We start from the raw sequence: 13,788 nt of genomic DNA, 5'->3' as shown, positions 1-13,788 counted from the left end.
ATTAAAAATTATGAATTCTTTAGAAAATTGCACAGTTCCTACATAATGGGCTGGTACAATGGAATTATTTGGTAGTTTGACAGTTATAGGTTTAATCTTATTGAATGTCATGAATTGGTTTTTATCATGGGTCACATGGTAAGTGGCCCATGTATCTATAATCCAAGAGAACATACATTTTCTGTCTTCTGTAATATTTTTGTGTATTTGGCTGATGCTATGTGAAGAGCTGTCAGCTTTTTCAAGCATTTGCAGAATTTTTTGCATATGTTCAGGAGTGAAAGAACTCTGGATAGGACTAAACTACTTTGTTGACTGGTTTGTGCTATAGTGGTGGTAGAACAAGCATTTGCGGATCCCCATTCATTCTGTCCCAAATTATTTTGTGTTGTTACTGTCATTCTTTTTGTACCATGGTGGATATCCATGCTTAGAATAACATTCATCAACAGTGTGATTCATTTTATGGCAGTGAGAACATTGTTTCCCATGGTTGGGATTTCTTCCCCTTCCTCTACCTTGACTCTAGGGGGCAGATCCGCGTCCATGGGTCTTCCAATTATGGTCATTTCTCCACTGCCCCTGTCTTTCATTGGTGCTGGCAAGAATTTTGATATCATTCTGATTTGTGAGTCCAGAATCATGTTTTTCTTGTCTTTCTTGTTGTATAATCAGTGAAAACACACGATTAATGTTAGGCAAAGGTTCCATTAATAATATATGTGTTCTCACAATATTATAACACTCATTTAGGCCTTTTAGGAAGCAGATAACATGTTCTATCTCCCTGTATTTATGCGAAACCTTGGACAGATCACAGCTGCAAGGTTTGAGAAATTCCAATTCTTCCCATAGAATTTTCATATCAGTGAAATACTGACTTACACTCCTTTTTCCCTGTTTAATAGAGTGTATTTCTTGAAGCAAGTCAGATTATTTAAAATAATCTCCCTTGGAAAACCTTTCTCTCAATTCTTCCCATAGTTCTTGAGTATCTTCAACGTATATGACGTTTTTTGCTATCTGGGATGAAAGAGTCTTTATGATCCAAGATAGCACCATCATATTGCTCTTCTCCCAAGAATCAAAAAGGGGATCATCTCTTTGAGGTTTCTTGATCCCTCCGTCTATAAACTTCAGTTTGTTCTTGGAGAGAAGGGCTCTCCTCATATTCTTGCTCCAAGAGGTGTAATTGGACTCGTTAAGAATCTGAGAAATAAGGGAGATGTCTGGGTTTTCTCCTGGATGAAGGTAAAAGGGGCTGGAAGGATTGTTGAGTTGATCCATGTTTTTCATAATACCAAGAAAGATTGAAAGAAAAGATTAGCACCAAGAAAGCAAGAAATTTAAGCGGAAGCAGAGGTAGAACAGGTCCAAGACCTGCTCTGGTACCATATTAAATTGCTGGCCCACAGCAATAGTTTGAGGCCTTAAAGCCTTTTAGCCCAAGAAGCAGAGACAATAGGTCTCGCTAGAAGCTTCCTCACTGAGAAGCCCTTTCAGATCATACTTCATGAGAAAACGCGAGAAAGAGAAAAGCGAAGAGGATATCTCCAAGGTGTTGGTCCGGTGAGCAACTCAACGACGGTGGTTGGACGAAAAAGAGATGGCAGAGGCTAGAGAGAGAAGAACACAACACCAAAGGTAAGAGAAAGTTGTAATCTTTTTGTTATTTCTGAATGTATTGTTACTGCAACTTCTCAGTTTTCTTACACTAGAAAATATTGGAATCCTACTTAAATAAGTTCCGGTGAGAACAAGAAAATACAGGGATAATTAATTATCCCCAACAGAAAACTGTAAACACTAAAACAGAAAACCCTAAAACATAAATGGTTGCTCCAAGGAACAATTATTACAAAACAGAAACTTTAATAAAAGGAAAAAAAAAACTAAAGATTAAGATCCTTGCTAAAACGGATTCACGCCTTTTTAACCATAATTAAGAAGAATCATGGTCTCAAAGAATAATATTAACACGTAAATCACCTATTAGTAAGAAATACAACATAAAAATTTACCAATTGAGGTGTCTTTCCAATCAGATATAAGAGTTTAAGTGTAAAAACTTTGAGAACTGAAATCCACAAACTTTTCATACATTTTCATATAAATTATCCAATGTAAATAATATTTCTTATACAACAAGTCATCCTCTTAAAAGATGATACTTTGTTTGCATCATCTCTTTCATCTTGGGAAAGAGAATACATGATGATGCACATTCTATTCAGTTTACCCTACTTTTTTTATATCCATGTTACGTTTAATTACATTTTTCCTCATCTTTTTCTGTAATCAAATATCACATCTGTTTATTTTTCCATATTTTATCTTCTTCCTCAAAGTCAAAAGTCAAAAGTGTGAGAACCAATTCCCAAAACTATTTAACAAAAAGCAGTAACTGGTATAGCATTATCATTACCATGTGCTTTATTTATCCATTGACTAGTGATGATTAACTGAAATCAGCGGTTTTCAAATTTGATAGTTTGAGAAATTTTGTAGATGAACTGTTTGAATAAAGTTCTGGAAGCATTTACTGCCACAATCTGACAGTGAAAATCTGACGGTGAAATAGGACAAGCCCCACCTAATGCTACGAGCTTAAAGATTTTTAGAACAAGAAAAGAATAAAAATTATTTCACATGCCTAAATATTTTACACTCATTTGATACTATTTTTACTTATTTTTTATTTTTTTTCTTGAAATAATACAAATATTTACACTTTTTTAACTATTTTATCCTTATAACTTATATAAATGAATGTAAAAGTATGTCATATTATCATTGCTCAAGAGAAGACAGAGAGTGGAGGACCAAAGTGTAGCCACGTAAACAAAGGCACAGTGCTGTTTCCTTGAAGAAAGAACAGCTCATAGAATGCAATGAATGTGGCAAATTGCCAATATCAACATGCAATGCTACGTCCATGTCCATGTCCATGTCCATCACACATATATAGGAGACAAGTAACCATTTTAATGTTTGAGGTTAATAAAGCCAAAGGGTACGCAGATTCCATACAATATGCACCAAAACCTAGCCAGCTGTGTATTTTGAAGCCTAGTGATTCAGCTGGATCAGGGTAGTAATAACTAATAAATTCTTGTTGTAATACTTTTCACCTACCCTTAACTTTTCTTACTATAAATAGCCCCACTCAGTACCTCACTCTGTAGTGTGTGCCATTTTCATCAATTATTACACATTCTTCTTCTTCTCCCTCTCATTCTTCCACACTGTGAAACCAAGATGAAGGTATCATTTGCTGCTATGCTGCTTCTGTGCCTTCTCCTAAGCTTCTCCTTCTTCGAACTCTCATCTGCCGGTTCTGGTATGCCGCCTTAATCTCAATTAATTAGTGCATCTAATTATCTTTTAAGTTTTCATCATCAATTAAAATTTAGAAATGATGAGTTTATTTCCTTAAAATATATCTTTTTATTATATTTTGAAGCTGAAAAAATAAATCCTTGAATTTCTTTTGGAACTTCGTACGAATCTCTACAATTTAAACCTAGGTTATTATATTCTAAAACTAAATTCTAGATTTTTTTAGTTTTTTTACCGTGTTAATTACTATTATTATTTTAGATTCTTTTAACAAAAGACTAAAACTGACTAATACTCTCCTTCCACTGTTACTGGCAAGCCAATCTTTTATAACTTCACAAGATATCTGAGTTTAGAATAATGCACTTTTGATACAAATTAAGACTAAGCAAACTCATTAAAATTTGTAATTTTTTGAAAAAAAAATGGTGAAAAAGAAGTATGTTATTGTAGTTTTCATGTTTGAATGAGTACAAAAAAAGAGAGTATTATAATGTGTTATTTTTATTGATAAATTAAAGAGAAAAATTTATCTTCAAAAAACATAAATTTAAAACTCTGTACTTCTACTCTCGATTAAATCCAAATTTAAAGTTGGTTTAGTAATATAATTTGTTCCTTATCAATTAATTAAAACATCTTTAATATAAAAAGTAACAATATTTTTCCCTGCAAGATTATGACATAACAGTTATAACTAGATTAGCCTATATTTAAACCTAATTCTATGTTGAAATGTCCCTCTACTTAACCATGAAATCAGGTTTCTGCTACCCAAAGTGCGCGAAGAGGTGCGCAAAGGCAGGGATGAAGGACAGGTGCATGAAGTTCTGCGGAATCTGCTGCAGCAAGTGTAAGTGTGTGCCCTCTGGGACTTATGGCCACAAACATGAGTGCCCTTGTTACAGGGACCTTAAGAACTCCAAGGGCAAGGGAAAGTGCCCTTAATTTATGTATTTACCATGCATCAACCTTCAAACCTTTTACCTCGTGCATGTAACTCCATCTTATGAGATATGAGTACACCTCGGACCCTGCTTTTCTCGGTTGATTAGGTTTTGGTTCTTTGTGTGTTTGTGTAATATATACAGACAGAGTTGTATGGGAGTGTGTGCATGATGAGAGTCTGAATAAAAGGGTCGGTCCACTTTGTCCTAAGTCAGTTTTGTCTGTCTCAATAAAAATGAATTATTGTTATTTTATTTGTTTGTAAATTTTGAAAATTCACCTTCTAATCAGTGAGAAGTGATGTTTTCATTACTGAATTAATTATACTCTACTTTAGTTAAAACTTCGTCTTTTACACTCTACCGTATCAAAAATATTTTAATTCAATTTCAAGGAAAATGCACAGAGTATCTTTAACTTTTTTATGTGTTTTTATATAGATTTTGACTTTTTAATTCTTTGGTTTAATTAATTGTGAGAAACATAAATTCGTTTTTTATATAAATTGTTATTTTTTTTAATAACCTCCATTTATATTATATAGAGATGTTTTTTTTAATTAATGGATAAAACAAAAATAGCAATTCGAGTCTATTCAAGAATACTTTCATATCAACTAATGATATACCAGTCAAATTCACTCCTGAAAAAGAAAAGTAATTTTGAATTAATATTTTGGTTTGGATAAAACATTAAATATCGTTAAACTTTATTTTACCAGAAATACAACATTATATCAATGTTACTAAACTTAGGATAAGCTACTCTAATAGAGATAGTGTGAAAAAATTAGTATCGTTCTAACATGTGCATGATAGATTTTAGTGAGTATAGATAATTTTTTTTTAAATAGTTCAAAAACTTTTCTTTCTTAAATTAATGTAACAATTATATACCATGTAACAAGATCAGAAAGGAGATAAAGATGTTTTTATATTGATTTGTTTAACAACACACAAATTAAGTTTAGTTGTTAATTAATACATTAAGTTTTATTATGCAAATTATCGTTGTTTTATTCTTTTAAATCATATATAGTCACTCCTGACTAGGGATGACAAAAAAATCCGCGCCCACGGATATCCGCGGATAAAATCCGTGACGGATAGTTGATACCCGCGAATATTTACTACCCGCAACCCGCGGGTAGCGGATATTTTAATACCCGCTTATAAACGGGTCGGGTACGGATATTATACTATCCGTACCCGCGGATACCCGCTACCCGCAAAAAAAAAATTAATTTATATTTTATTAAGTTAAATTTAATTAAAATTAACATTAATTTATATTTTACAAGATTAAATTTAATTAAAATTGAATTTATATTTATATTTAATTTAATTTATATTATATTATATATATTTTTTGTAATTCTATTTAAATTTTATTTTAATAATTTATTAAAATATATATTTTTTAAATATTTGCGGGTATCGCAGGTTTTAAAATACCCGCAGATATTTTTAAACGGGTATCCGTGCGGGTAGCGGGTGAATTTTTTTTGTCGGGTCGGGTTGCGGGTAGGCACTATCCGTGCCCGACCCGACCCGTTGCCATCCCTACTCCTTACTAACTCAAATGAGTAATTTTTGATAATATTGACATTCCTAACTAGTTAAATATTTGAATAACTTATTATTCTTTTATAAAAATTGGTTATTCTCTAACAATAACCAATTTTTAAGCGCTATATTATAGAAGAAATCATTGAAATCTGGTTAAATTATCTGTCAAGTTTTAAACTAGTGAGCTTCCAAAGGCGAATATATAAGTAAATGTGAATGTAAGGGTGTTCGAGGATTGAAGATTGAAAGTGTTAGTAGAAAATAAGTTAATCAAGTTCATTTGTACCTCTTAAACAACACAGACAATGTTATTCCTTACATTTTGTAAGACATTGATGAAATAAAGTATGACACCCACGAATGAGTGAAAAATGGTCACTTCATGAACACAACAAAACTTTCTTAAGTTGACTTAAGAAAAAGGTTTACGCGACTCGAAATACTGCTAAAAGTTTATTGAGACTAGCTAGTTCTAAGAATAAAAATCCAATTATAAGTATACCTTGCTAGTTATTATAAGATCTATGAGTTATTTCAAAATAATACAAGAGATTTGGGAAGTTGACTATGTTAATTTTAGAGTTCCAGTTTTCAAGTGTAAATAGGTTGATAGCAATTTTGGTGTGGTGACAAACGACCTCGGGTTCACTTTGGTGGATTTTAACAAGATGAGTTATACGGATGAACCATTTATTATGTGGTTAGTCAAGCAAGACAAATACTCCATGTCATTGATCCAACGCATCATAAATGATCAGTGGTATTGGAAGAAAGAACCGTGCATGTAAATGATGATGAAAACTCTCTAGATATACTTAAGACATCTTTCTCATCAAGAACCACTAAAAATAAGGTCAGTGATGTAGCCGATGAAATTCATGCAAGTCAAAGTTATCACAACGAAGACATATGAGATAAAACAATTTCTTAATAAGTGTTTTTTTATTATTTTTTCCACTTTTACAATTTCTTCATTTTGTTTATTCTATCTTTATAAAAATAATTTGCTTTTTTTCATCATATATAATTTACTAATATTGTGTTTTCAGGTATGACGAGCTTCAGATAAAGAAATAGTGGACATGGTAGATCTGTGACTCAGTTGCTTGATGTCACATATTGTCGGATTGTAATGAAGAGATTGGTGATGGAGATTGATCCTCCGTGAGATACACCTGCCCATATGCAAAAAAGTTTATTATCTGCTTGGGCATGTTGGCCAAAATGCATGTCTCGATTGTCATTGTCTCTTGGGATGGCGTAACGGAGATAAAGAATAATCTCCTATAATAAGATTTCTACTTGTCAATAAGTCATCAATAAACATAATTTATCAATAGATTTTTGTTATTACCAACAAATAATTGACTGTTAATAATACGTGATTTTCTTGTAATAATTGAAATATGTTTTTTTTATTAATTTACAAAGTTTAGTGTATAACTAATTTTATTAAACATCATCCGTAATATGGAAATAAAAAATTGTAATTCATAATTATCATATGAAAAAGAAGATTGATGTCTAAACACAAAATTATTAAAGGATATAATTAATAAACTATAGAGCAGGATTTATAATTTTATTTTGTTAACAAGGAATTTGAATACATAAATAGTGATAGACATTTCAAAATATTTCGTTTAAAAAAATTATTTCACAACAAAATGAAGAATTGCATATAGTTAAAATTTGTAGGTAACACACAAAAATTCCCTACTAAGTACATATCTAATAGGTTTATATTTAATACTTACTAATTTCAATATTTGTAAATAAATTCATTAACTTGATTCAAATAATAACTAATTTTGAAATTAACAACAATAACTTGTAAATCAATTATCAGGAAAAATTGTTCATGATCTATCGAGTTAATTATCATTAAAAAAGTAATAGCGTACGAAACAAGATTGAGATTATGTCATTGTGAAAGACATAATCTCAATCATGATTAAAAAACATAATTAAAGAAATCAGGAGATTATTTACAAATCCATAATTTTTTCAACCATAACAGAAAATCCAGAACATGCTCAAATTTCAATACTCTGTCAAGTAGGATATTTGAAGTTTTCAAATTATGGTATATGATTTTAGGTTTTGTGTACTATTTACACCAGAAAGAAAGATTGAAAGTAAAAATCTCCTCTGTTTACGATGATTTCAAGCAACATTGATGTTATAACTTAGAATTAAATTTTATATTAATTTATTCATTACTATTTAGGAAAATGAAATTTATTTAAACGAGTACATGCTTTTAGTTCTTTATTTTTCTTCAAATGTTTAGTTATGAAATACCATCAAATTAATTACTAAAAAAATTATCATTTTATAACAAGGATATAGATTTAAAAAAAAATCACCAGTGATATTAATTCATAATTTTGGTGAAATCTTGAATTATTCCTCAAAAATTAAAGAAAAAGGTTGAAAAAGAAAAACGTTTTCTTTGTCTCTGTCTCAGAATGGCATCGCCCACAGAGAAGAACACCAACACCAACACCACGCGTCCCCAGAGCAAGGCGAAGAAGAGAGCCGCAGCTGCCATATGCCAGTTGCTCGGTAATGCCAAGAATAAGCGCGTCGTTTTGGGAGACCTCACGAATGTCTCAAGCGCCGTTGTCGTTTCGGAATCTCCGAAACGGAAAAAGGTTAAACTCAAGAATGTCGATGAAAGAAGCGACCCTCAACTCTGTGGCCCATACAGTTCTGACATATACCAGTACCTTTGCGCATTGGAGGTACTACTAGGGCTATTCGTATTTAGTTTTTCTGATATTTGAAACTGTGTCGTTTTGGGAATGACGTGAGGGTTTCTTTTTCTGGCTCAGGTTGCTCCTCGTTTGAGACCGATCCCGGATTATGTTCAGAAGGTTCAGAACGACGTGGATGGTAACATGCGCGGTGTTCTGGTGGATTGGTTGATTGAGGTGGCAGAAGAGTATGGGCTGGTTTCGGATACGTTATACTTTTGTGTGGCTTATATAGATAGGTTTTTATCGTTGAAGGTACTGTCCAGACAGAGATTGCAGTTGCTTGGGGTTGCTGCAATGCTCGTTGCTTCGTGAGTTTCTCCAGTACATGAAATCTGGATGTGAGTTTTGTGTTGTGGTTGATGAGTTTTTCAGTCATTTTGTTTTTGTTACTTTTGCAAATAGGAAATATGAAGAGGTTAAGCCACCCGAGGTGGAGGACTTTTGTTACATTACGGATAATACATACTCTAAGGAAGAGGTGGTTCTTGTGTTTCATTTGTTGTTGGTGTTACTGCTCTCTTTGACTCTGGGTTTTGCTGATTTTTTCTATTTTTTGGTGATGAAGGTTTTGAATATGGAAGCCGATATATTGACGGCGTTGAAATTTGAATTGGGTGCTCCTACCGTGGGGACATTCTTGAGGTGTGTTTCTTTGATGATCCTATGGCTTCGTTGCATTCAATGGTGTTGTTTTTGTTGTTTTTTCCTGGCTTTTTGGTTCAGTCTGTATGCTTTGCGGTTGTTGCAGGAGATTCTGTGGAGTTGGTCAAGAGGGTGTTGATGTAAGTTAGCTCTTGTTTCTACCCATTTGTTAAAGCTTACTCACAGGCTTAAAAGTGATTTTATTAGCAGCAACTGACTCTATATTAGGTGAATTGCCAAGAAAAGAATTTTTCTCAGTTGCTCAATTCAATAGAATTTTGGAAATCATTTTCTTAGATTTTATCTGTAATGTACGCAATGGTGTTGTGGTTGCAGAACGAGTTCTTCATTCTCTTGTATTCCACAGCTAGTCTTTGACCAATTAAATTAGTTAGTATTATGCCTATTTTATGATATTTTTATTTTTTACAAATATAATTGTTTTATATTCATGATTTAAATTTTTGCTTTTACGCATGTATAATTTAAGTGTCAATCAAGATTCATATGATAATAAGAATATTAAATCACTTTTGTATCTTGCAATGTGTGAATGGAGTATTATTGATATTATACACTACTAAACAAATTGTAATTTCTTAAATCATTTTTTTTTTGTTTCATCAATTCTCTTGTAGAAGTTTGAAAAGTTGTATAAACTTTAAATTGTTAAACGAAAAAAGATTTGAAAAAACTCTTTTGAACATATACTATTTGAGTTGATTACTCTGCTAATTTATTTTGTTACCAACTCATTCATGCATTCATTCTATTTGGATATTTTATTGCTTCACTTCTATTCTTCTGGAAAAAAGCAGCTTCCCCACTTTGGTATAAATAATAATTTTCTTTAATAAAAGTGATTGTTTGTTAAGTTGCTTTATTTACTTCTATTTGAAATTTATTGCATTTAATGCTATATACAATCTAAATGAATACAAATTATGATTGATGATTGAAAAATTAGCTTTACAATTCACTGATTGAATCTTGATTTCGGAACCTGATTTCATATACTGCTATGCATATGACTTATGTTATTTGCCTGTGACCCACTCTGCTCTTCGGTGGAGCAAATTATTGCTTTCTACCACTTGCTGCTATTGATAAGACTGGCACAGAAACATTTTGATTTATTGTCTGTGAAAAATGTTCCATTTAAACCGGGCCGTGTCTAACCCGAAACGGGAACTATAGCCGGCCTGGTTGACCAGTTGTATTGGTTATGTAGTTGGTACAGTAAAAAATCGATCAACCATTAGAATTGGTTATTTCACCTGGCTGATCTGCTCGTATTTTACTGTGATCAACAGCCTCCTGACAACCTGACAGCTGCTGCTATTCTATTAATTTATATAATTTGATTTTGTTAAAACTGTAACTTTTCGTTTTAATTTTATTTTGTTAAAACATTAAACCTGCACTGCTGTCTCGGAGGTTGAAAATTGCTCAACTAATGCAACTTTTTGAACATAAGTACATAACATATTATATACGTGTATGTTTCAAATTAATAAAAAATTTATGAATTTAACATTTAGTGGTTAATATTTTCCAACCAATGACTTAACAGATCAGCTACATTCATCATTTAGTTATTAAGCTTATGTCGCTGTGCAGACTTCTGCTCTCCAGTTTGAGTTCCTTAGCTGCTACCTTGCAGAACTCAGTTTGTTGGATTATTACTGTGTAAAGTTTTTACCATCTTTGGTGGCAGCATCTGTTGTATTCTTAGCAAGATTTATGCTAAGCACAAAGACACATCCCTGGGTAATTTTTTGCTGAGTATTTTTTTTTTTAAAATGTGTATTTGAAATCCCTATGGATTGTGGAGGCTGTTGCTAAATTATTTCTTTACAGAATTCGGCCCTCCACCAACTGACTACATATAAACCCGCTGACTTGAAGGAATGTATTCTAAAGTTACATGACTTGTACCTCAGAAGGAGGGGGCCTTCTTTGCAAGGTGTGAGAGAGAAATACAAACAACATAAGGTAATGTTTTACACTTTTCCCGCTACCACATTATTTAAAGGATGTAATATTTTTGAAGTCATTTTTTTTAACTCTTAATTTTCATTCTCTTTGTCACATTGGAGAAATATGCTGATTCGAGTTGCATTGGATGTTTTGGTACAGTTCAAATGTGTGGCAACAGCACCATCTCCTCCCGATATACCCCTGTCTTTTTTTGAGTTTTCAAGGGTAGATTCGTAGACAATTGTGATTTGGCAGAAGCGTATTTCCTAACACTAACACTAACGACAAGAGTTTCACAATTTCAGTTGCACTTGCTTATGTTTAGGGAGGTGCTTTTTGTTATCAACCTTGTATAAAAAGGTGATAAACCCCATATGTTGGGAATTAGTGTTTTCGGCTATTAGAAGTTCTTTGTAAGATTCCTTGAAGGATTTGCTATTTCTAAGTATAGGGAAGTTCTATGCGTGCTCACTGTAGTTCCATTCTAAGATGTACAATTCTTGACATTCAGAAATCAATTTTTCATCAGTAAACAGGTGATGGATTTCTACTTCTCTTTTATCAGTCATTTTCTGAGATTGTCTGTGTTGTCTGCACCAAGGATCTGTGATAGAATATAACCGGTCATTTGTGCTTAACCTTCTGTCTATGTTAATAGCACGCTATGGCAGTGGGGTGGTGAAACTGAGGCTGCCACTGTTCGGAGGTGGCTGTGCTCTAGATAAAGGTTTGGCCATGGTGTCCACAAATTTGTTACTCGTACTAGTTGGTTCCCTCAATTGCACAACCATTAAAGATTCCATTATAACAAATGTTTGTATATTAAAAGAGTGTTTGCTGAATTAGTCATGTCTTGAATGCCATGGTGGAATTACAGACATCACCGCAGTAGAGAGATGTTGTGACACTCAGTTGTGCAAGTACAGTGATCATGAAAAATCTGTGGCTTTGACAGGAAGTTTTCTTTTAGAATATATTACAGGTTGGAACAGGGTAATTAAACTTGGTTTTATGTTTTGAACTTGGTTTCAGCATTTTATTCTAATTTTGTGTATCATGTAACCTAGTCAAATTATTATAGAAATTAAAAAGTTAAAGCAAAGGAATTTTTGATTTCTCCATAATATTCTGTACAAAAATGAGGGCACAATAAGTCCTGATTTCTCCTAATCATTATAGAAAAATAAAACCATAATAACTTATTTCTTCTAATACAGAAGAAATCGGTGGATAATTGGAGATTGAGATCATAATTTGGGCAATCGATTTTTGAAAGTGTATAATTTGTTTATGCATCTCTTCACAAAATCTTTTGGCATTATAAGAAAAGGGATATTATGGAAGAAAGATTTTAAAATGCATTCTCCTATTCTTGAACGCGTTATCCAAAATTGGTAAATATTATTACAAGAATGTAAGAATACTCAATTTAAAATAATTAAAAAAAAGTACTTCCTGATTGTCTACTTCAAAACAACAAAAATAAAAGAATTTAAAACATTAACTTTGGAGTGATAAAAAAAAAATTCAAATTGCAAGCTTTGGAGACGGTTTTATTACTTTTCGGAATGTGTACTTTGGATCAATGCTTTCTTTATTCTTTTGAATATTCCATGTTGAAATTTTGAAGCTACGATAAATTACTTGTTGGGTGTACAAAGTAATGCAAAAAATTGTAGTTGTGGAGTGAAGGTTGTTACCACGTAATGGAAGGGTGTTACTACGTAATTAAAAATTTTACCCTTGTCCGAAGGGTAGTTTTGACATTAAAAGAAAGTTTGGAGGTGTATGGAGAAACATTTTGGAGGTGCAGGGAGAAGTCTCTGTAATGGAATTTATCAATGAAGTCCAACTTCATCATTGGATCAATGCTTTGGATAAGTTTAAAACATTCCTCACCAACAATATTATGTGATTCTTCAATTTAATGAAATCAGAAAGAAAGTAATAATAATACATGCTTCTTAATTTGTAGGTTAAAGTCTTCCTCATAACAAGTTTATTTCAGTATTCAATTGAAGAAATCAATCCGAGAATAAAATTAAATAAAAAGAGCAATCCTCTTTCTGAAATGATAAATTTCTATTTACCAAAAGAACAACTTTCTTAATTATGTGAAGAAATAACATAAAAAATTGCTATTATTAGTGATATCTCTTTGATGGGTTGGGTTATTAACAATTATATTTTGAATAAGTTTGGTGTTGATTATTCAACTACATATTAGTATATTATGGATATTTTAAATATTTTTTATTTTTATTCTGTTACACATTTACTTAAACGTTTTTAATTAATTTTTTTTGTTTTTAGTTTTACTTATTATGATTTTTCTATGAGATAAATCTTCTTATTTTTTCCTTCCTTCTCTTATTTTTTAAAATTTATGCTTGATTTTTTATATTTTTATGTTTTTTTTATTATTTTAACCACTAAAATGTTCATTAAACAAATTATATAAATTCAGGAAAATTATAATTAGAGCTAATATTATCTCTTTTAAGATTACTAAACTTTGTCCACATTTTTTAGGAATAAACAAGTTTAAC

General features: G+C 31.8%; 2 protein-coding genes across 3 annotated transcripts; both read left to right on the top strand.

The window, feature by feature from the left end:
• Positions 1-3,173: 3,173 nt before the first annotated feature.
• On the top strand, positions 3,174-4,541 carry LOC124831258 (peamaclein-like). The gene is made up of 2 exons (XM_047305188.2): positions 3,174-3,340; positions 4,103-4,541. Exons 1-2 carry the CDS (start codon positions 3,259-3,261, stop codon positions 4,285-4,287), a joined length of 267 nt encoding a protein of 88 aa, XP_047161144.1. The 5' UTR covers positions 3,174-3,258; the 3' UTR covers positions 4,288-4,541.
• A 3,729-nt stretch (positions 4,542-8,270) lies between these two features.
• Positions 8,271-11,793, top strand: LOC124831256 (putative cyclin-A3-1). 2 transcript variants are annotated; one of them, XM_047305185.2, is made up of 8 exons: positions 8,271-8,602; positions 8,693-8,925; positions 9,020-9,095; positions 9,183-9,259; positions 9,366-9,399; positions 10,880-11,029; positions 11,120-11,254; positions 11,359-11,793. In XM_047305185.2, the coding sequence occupies exons 1-8, from the start codon at positions 8,327-8,329 to the stop codon at positions 11,452-11,454; spliced, it is 1,077 nt and encodes a 358-aa protein (XP_047161141.1). In that variant the 5' UTR covers positions 8,271-8,326; the 3' UTR covers positions 11,455-11,793. The 2 variants fall into 2 exon arrangements, with proteins under 2 accessions (XP_047161141.1, XP_047161142.1); XM_047305186.2 differs by having other exon boundaries at positions 8,274-8,602; positions 11,399-11,793.
• Positions 11,794-13,788: the final 1,995 nt, after the last annotated feature.

Source organism: Vigna umbellata, chromosome 1, assembly GCF_029865625.1.
Source record: "Vigna umbellata cultivar VRB3 chromosome 1, Vumbellata_1.0, whole genome shotgun sequence".
NCBI classification, from domain to species: domain Eukaryota; kingdom Viridiplantae; phylum Streptophyta; class Magnoliopsida; order Fabales; family Fabaceae; genus Vigna; species Vigna umbellata.
The sequence above is the reverse complement of the archived record's forward strand: the minus strand, read 5'-3'. Positions and strand labels throughout refer to the sequence as shown.

Bases quoted from the DNA above. Each gene is read 5' to 3' on its own strand.
- LOC124831258 (XM_047305188.2), top strand. From the start codon at position 3,259: ATGAAGGTATCATTTGCTGCTATGCTGCTTCTGTGCCTTCTCCTAAGC. The intron at 3,341-4,102 runs GTATGCCGCCTT...CCATGAAATCAG, and splicing joins ACTCTCATCTGCCGGTTCTG to GTTTCTGCTACCCAAAGTGC.
- LOC124831256 (XM_047305185.2), top strand. From the start codon at position 8,327: ATGGCATCGCCCACAGAGAAGAACACCAACACCAACACCACGCGTCCC. The intron at 8,926-9,019 runs GTGAGTTTCTCC...TTTTGCAAATAG, and splicing joins GCTGCAATGCTCGTTGCTTC to GAAATATGAAGAGGTTAAGC. The intron at 11,030-11,119 runs GTAATTTTTTGC...ATTTCTTTACAG, and splicing joins GCACAAAGACACATCCCTGG to AATTCGGCCCTCCACCAACT.